Source organism: Citrus clementina, unplaced genomic scaffold, assembly GCF_000493195.1.
Source record: "Citrus clementina cultivar Clemenules unplaced genomic scaffold, Citrus_clementina_v1.0 scaffold_6, whole genome shotgun sequence".
Classification (NCBI taxonomy): domain Eukaryota; kingdom Viridiplantae; phylum Streptophyta; class Magnoliopsida; order Sapindales; family Rutaceae; genus Citrus; species Citrus x clementina.
This window is the reverse complement of record NW_006262139.1, coordinates 21864268-21870095: the sequence shown is the minus strand read 5'-3', so window position 1 is coordinate 21870095 and position 5828 is coordinate 21864268. Positions and strand designations below refer to the sequence as shown.

The window sequence follows — 5828 nt, the reverse complement described above, 5'->3', positions numbered from 1 at the left end:
AATACAATACCCATTTCCTGGAGAACTTGCCGGAGGTGTTCAAAAATGGTCCTGTAACAAAGAAAGCACGTACTGAGCCCCTCTCTTTGTATACATGTCTGGAAGCTTTTTTACGAGAAGAGCCTTTAGTGCCTGAGGATATGTGGTTAGTGCATTTCTCTGTTACCCTATTTGTCAATATTTACATTGTCACATATATGAGGTTCAGATAAACCGATTCTGGTTAATTTAATGGTGATGCAAACCATGGGAACGGCAATTGACTATTATTATTAGTCTAATGACTTACAAAGAGTAGATTATTTGTTCATAAGCTGTAGTAGTTTGGTATCTGGATCTTATCACAGTGTCTTTGTCAGTCTAACTGTGAAAATTTTTATGTCTTGCTTACTTATGTTGATGATGTGGGAGATGGTGACTTAGGTGTTCTGAATGATACGAGGGACAGTGGTACATTATAAACTTTGTTGGCATGAAATAATTAAATATTGATGACCTTCTGTGGTTGACTAATGAGTTTGTACTTTCAGTTTTTGATATTTAGTTTACCTTGTTTGTCGCAATCTACAGATTTTGTTGCTGGCAATCCTGAATGATGAATGTTAGGCTCTTTACAGCTTTCCACTTGCTGTTTTAGTTTTTGCAGTCTAGAACTTTATATTTGATTTCATACTGTAATGGCTATTTTTCTTGTCCTCCTTCAAGAATTCCAATGCTGTCTGGTTATTCAAACAGCAACTTGACTATGTATATGTGATGAAGGTACTGTCCTCAATGTAAAGAACGGAGGCAAGCAAGTAAAAAGCTTGATCTATGGAGGCTTCCAGAGGTTTTAGTCATTCATCTGAAGAGATTTTCATACAGCAGGTCTATGAAGCATAAACTAGAAACATTTGTAAATTTTCCCATACATGACTTCAACTTGACAAAATATGTAGCCAACAAAAACAGCTCTCGATGTCAGCTCTATGAACTCTATGCCTTAACCAACCATTATGGTGGCATGGGCAGCGGGCACTACACTGCACATATCAAAGTAAGTTGAAAGTTTGGTATCTTTCCCTAAAGAGGTATCTATCCAGTTGCTTCTGGGTCCTGACTGGTGTATGGCCATAGTATAGCATTGTTTGTGTAATTTGTTATTATTTTAACAGTTGAACTAGTGTGTCGTTCTTCTTTACTTGTCTAGCCCACTTTTTCTTATTATTCTTGTAGAGGTCTAGAAAAATAGGTCTAGAAAATAGATCATTGTCGTTTGCTTAATCTCTAATTGAGTATTACGACCTTATGACTGTGTATATTATTTTTATTATGTGCAGCTTCTGGATGAGAACAGGTGGTACAACTTCGATGATAGTCACATATCACCCATAAATGAAGATGATGTAAAGTCAGCAGCTGCATATGTCCTCTTTTACCGAAGGGTGAAGTCCGACGTCTCGAACAGCAACGGAGTGCGGTCTGGTGGAGGTCAGGAAGATGTTTCCACGTGGCGTTGAACTCAAAAGGAGAATTGATTTCACCTCTCAAAAGTAATCTTACCCAGGTGTGCGTATGTAAACTATTGATTGTATTGTCATAAAATCTCAGAAAGTGTGGTAGAGTGGGCAAATTTTTGAGCCTTGGTGTAGGGGAACCTAAAATAAATTATCAGTTGTAGTCTACCAGTTGATGTACATTGTAAACCTTTTTCAACTATGAAGATGCTATTACTTTTCGGTAACATTTTCCTGTATGGGATTAGGGGGAATGTCCTTCCCCTTAAACTGTATCAACTTTTAATCGTTCTTAACAGTTAATAGAAATGTATAAGCCGAATAATTTAATGCATCATCCAGATGAAGTTTTAATGTGTAGCCAATCAAGCATTACTAGCACAACCCACCCCCGCCTTCCATTGTTTTTATCTGTTCGGCTCTGCAAAATTGCAACTGCTTACTAATTCAACAGTCATGTAATTTAATGAAAAAAAATCTATTATCCTAAACAGTTATTGAACATTGTTATTTGAATAGCACCAGTAAGCTTCCGTTTCGGATTAGGTTAAAAATTATGTAATAAGCAGTTTGTTATAAATAATTTGTTAAAATGTCACCATATCTTTTTAAAATTCCTATTATAGTTTTAATATCTAAACAAAAAGATAATTATATCTTATTCTTCCATACACTCTAATGTATAAGCTATCACATTACCATCACAATCAAATTTTCACCACAATTTCTGTATTTTCTCTCTAATATCAAAGTTTTGATTCAACAAGTTCATGTTTTTTATATTTTACTTTTATTTTTCATTATAACATTCAATAAGACTTACATATGATCACGTAAGTTTTCTTTAAATTATGAACAATTTCACATTAATGTTAATTATGACTTTTATCTTTCATTCTATTTATGTTTTTTCTTTAGTCATGGTGTTTATTTGAGAAAAGTTTACTGTAAATGTAATACACATTACATTTTTATTTTATTTGAATTATGTATTAATATGAATTTTTAACACATTTTATGTATGAATTTCATTAATTTTATTTAATTGAGTTTTTTTCACTTTCTTTAATTTTATGTGTTTTAAAAAGAAAAAGACATGTCTAAATATTATTAAACATACTCTAAAAAATAAAGATAATTTAAACTTATGTTTATTTTGATTACTATATAAAAAAGATTTATAATAAAATTTACCAAATATATGTACACTGCTTTTTAAACTCACAACAACTCCAACAACACAATTTTTCAAACACTAAATTATTTTTTTAATCAGCAGTTTATTTCATATGCACTGTAGAAGTAACTTTTTTAATTAGCCACTTTAATTCTAAATTGGCCTTAAGACAGTAAGAAAATAAAAATATGAATATTGTTTATATTACAATAATACTATCACATATGAAATGACAGTATTATTTATACTATAGCATTGTCGTTTCAATCTTCCTTCTGTTCATATAACATTTTCCCTATTAATTCCAGTGATTTGACATTTGAATCTAAAATCTAACTTCCTTAGCAATAGAAATCTTATCCTCTATTTCAAAAAGGGATCTGCCTATTTGACCAAGCGTTATATATCTCAAAATTTTATCTCAATTAATATATTATTTATTAAGGAATGCAATGGTGAGAAAATGTAGTTTTATGATTCTATTATTTTTTAAAAGAACGCAGGTGAAAAAGTCAAAATTAAGTTGGATGAAGTTATTTAAAGACCATTGTTTTAAGACTTCGGTGGATAAGATATAATTAATTCATTTAAAACATATGAAAAGTTATCAACAAATTTAATGACACATCACGTCATAATATTAGAAATGAAATTTAGGACAAAAATTGAATTTTTTTTTTTTTTTTGTGTGTTAATACAATGATGCTAGGTTAATTTTGTGTTAAGCGCTGATCAAATTTTTTAAATTTTTTATCTTTTTCATTTCCCTTTGAAGCAAACAGCCAATAATTAGTGCACAACACAAAAGCTATCCTCATCTCTTCGTATTCTCGTCCAATACACGTGCGTATGACATTTTACAGCACCGTAAAATAACCCCTTAGCCTCTTTACAATTTTTTTTTTTCTATATATATATATATATATATATCTCTTGATCACCGAGATAAGAGAGATCCTTATCTCCGTAGCTTGATTCTAGCTATGGAAATGCTCCTCTCTCTTCAATCTTTCATTTTCATCTCCCTCCTCTCTCTTTACCTCTACTTGTACTTTTTTACTTCATACAAAAGACCTGCTGTCGGCTTTAAAAATTACCCTGTCGTCGGATCCTTGCCCGGATACTTGAGAAACCGCCACCGCTTCCTCGACTGGAGCACCGAAACCCTTAAACACTGCCCCACGGGCACGGCCATCTTTTACCGCCCCGGCAAAATTCACGGCGTCATCACGGCAAACCCTGCAAACGTCGAACACATACTCAAGACCAACTTCGAGAACTACCCAAAAGGTCAACGCTTCGTTACCCTTCTTGAAGATTTTCTCGGCCGAGGAATCTTTAACTCCGATGGCGAGTTATGGAAAGTACAGAGGAAAACCGCTAGCTACGAGTTCAACACAAAATCGCTCCGAAATTTCGTGATGGACAGCGTTAGGTTCGAGACTCTATCGAGGTTAGTTCCGATTCTCACAAAAGCGTCCAGGACCGGACTGGCGTTGGATTTACAAGATATTTTGGAACGTTATGCGTTTGATAATATTTGTAAAGTGGCATTTAACTTCGATCCCGGTTGTCTCGGCGGCGACGGAACTGCTGGTTCAGAGTTTATGCGGGCTTTTGAAGATGCTGCAACGCTTAGTTCGGGGAGATTCCGATACGCTTTCAGGCGTATGTGGAGTGTCAAGAAGTTCTTTGACATCGGATCAGAGCGAAAGCTAAAGAATTCAATTGCAATAGTTCATGAATTTGCAAATAACATTATACGTTCAAGAATGGAAGAAAAAACGGAGAATATGGAAGACGATTTGCTGTCGCGGTTTATCGGAAACGGGAAGAACTCAACCGAATTTCTCCGAGATATCGTGATTAGCTTTATCCTGGCTGGACGTGACACTACTTCTTCGGCTTTGAGTTGGTTCTTTTGGCTATTAGCATCCCATCCCAAGGTTGAGCAAAATATTTTAAAGGAGCTTGAATCGATTCGGGCCCGAAATGGGAGAAGCGTTGGCGCTACCTACAGTTTCGAGGAGTTGCGAGACATGCATTATTTGCATGCAGCGCTATCCGAGACGTTGAGGCTGTACCCGCCGGTTCCGGTTGACTCGAAAGCTTGCCGGAACGACGATGTCTTGCCAGACGGTACATTTGTCGGAAAGGATTGGTTTGTTACTTATCATGCATATGCAATGGGGCGGATGGAGAGCATATGGGGAGAGAATTGCAATGAATATTTGCCGGAAAGGTGGCTGGAGGACGGAATTTATCGGTCGGAAAATGTGTTTCGGTTTCCGGTTTTTCACGCCGGGCCGAGGATGTGTCTTGGGAAAGATATGGCTTACATTCAGATGAAATCAATAGCAGCGTCTGTGATTGAGAGGTTTGCGGTTGACGTACAACATAAGGACACGTGTCCGGAGAAGGTATTATCTTTGACACTCAGAATTAAAGATGGGTTGCACGTGAGAGTGAGGGAAAGATGTCCGGGTGCCGTGGATTGAGATTCGCCTTCGCGAGTTTCCAGATGTTAAAATTCAATTATTAATGATATGTCTTCTGTTTTTGTTGGTACTCGGTATTGTCCAAGAAGAAGCATACAATTGTTTGACGTGTAAAGTGCAATTGTCGTATGTACGTTTTGCAGACGTCGCAGCTTAATTGCAGTACATGTACCTGTACTGTATTGCTCTATGTAAATGCTGAAATGCAATAGATATATGCCCCGTACTCCTATTAAATCAGACTACATAATTAATTATTTGGAATTAAATAATCCTTAGTTTACGTGATTTAATTTTTATTATTTTACTCTTTTTTTTCTATTCGATGAATTTAAAGTAATATCAATTTGTACAAATTAATTTAGTATAAGAGTTTTATACTTCTATCATCACTCACATCATAATTTCGCCACGGTAATACAAAATTGTCCATACGTAAGGCGCACTCACATTTTTATTTCGTTCTTATTATTTTAAATAAATTTTCTAATCAACGCCTCCAAATAGAACTATAGTAATTAATGATCTTCGTTATTTGAATATTTTGATAAGGAACTAATCTAGTGCGCACCGGTTGTGTATGTTACGGTGCGACGGCACTCGTGTCGAATTTCATTGGAGCATTGAATCCTACTACATGATTCTTCCAATCAAAGC

The 5828-nt window shown here is 35.3% G+C and overlaps 2 protein-coding genes across 2 annotated transcripts in view; both read left to right on the top strand.

The window, feature by feature from the left end:
* Positions 1 to 1833, top strand: part of LOC18037899 (ubiquitin carboxyl-terminal hydrolase 5) — an 8693-nt gene extending 6860 nt beyond the window's left edge. Inside the window, 3 exon segments of the mRNA XM_006430440.2 lie at positions 1 to 145; positions 763 to 1036; positions 1320 to 1833. The exon segment at positions 1 to 145 is cut by the window's left edge and continues 82 nt beyond it. Coding sequence (XP_006430503.2) covers positions 1 to 145; positions 763 to 1036; positions 1320 to 1499 — 599 coding nt within the window. The 3' untranslated portion in view covers positions 1500 to 1833.
* Positions 1834 to 3610: 1777 nt separating this feature from the next.
* On the top strand, positions 3611 to 5438 carry LOC18037897 (cytochrome P450 94A1). The gene has a single exon (XM_006430438.2). It carries the CDS (start codon positions 3657 to 3659, stop codon positions 5169 to 5171), a length of 1515 nt encoding a protein of 504 aa, XP_006430501.1. The 5' UTR covers positions 3611 to 3656; the 3' UTR covers positions 5172 to 5438.
* The last annotated feature ends 390 nt before the right edge of the window (positions 5439 to 5828 follow it).

Excerpts from the sequence above, each read along its gene's own strand:
- LOC18037897 (XM_006430438.2), top strand. The coding sequence starts at position 3,657 with ATGGAAATGCTCCTCTCTCTTCAATCTTTCATTTTCATCTCCCTCCTC.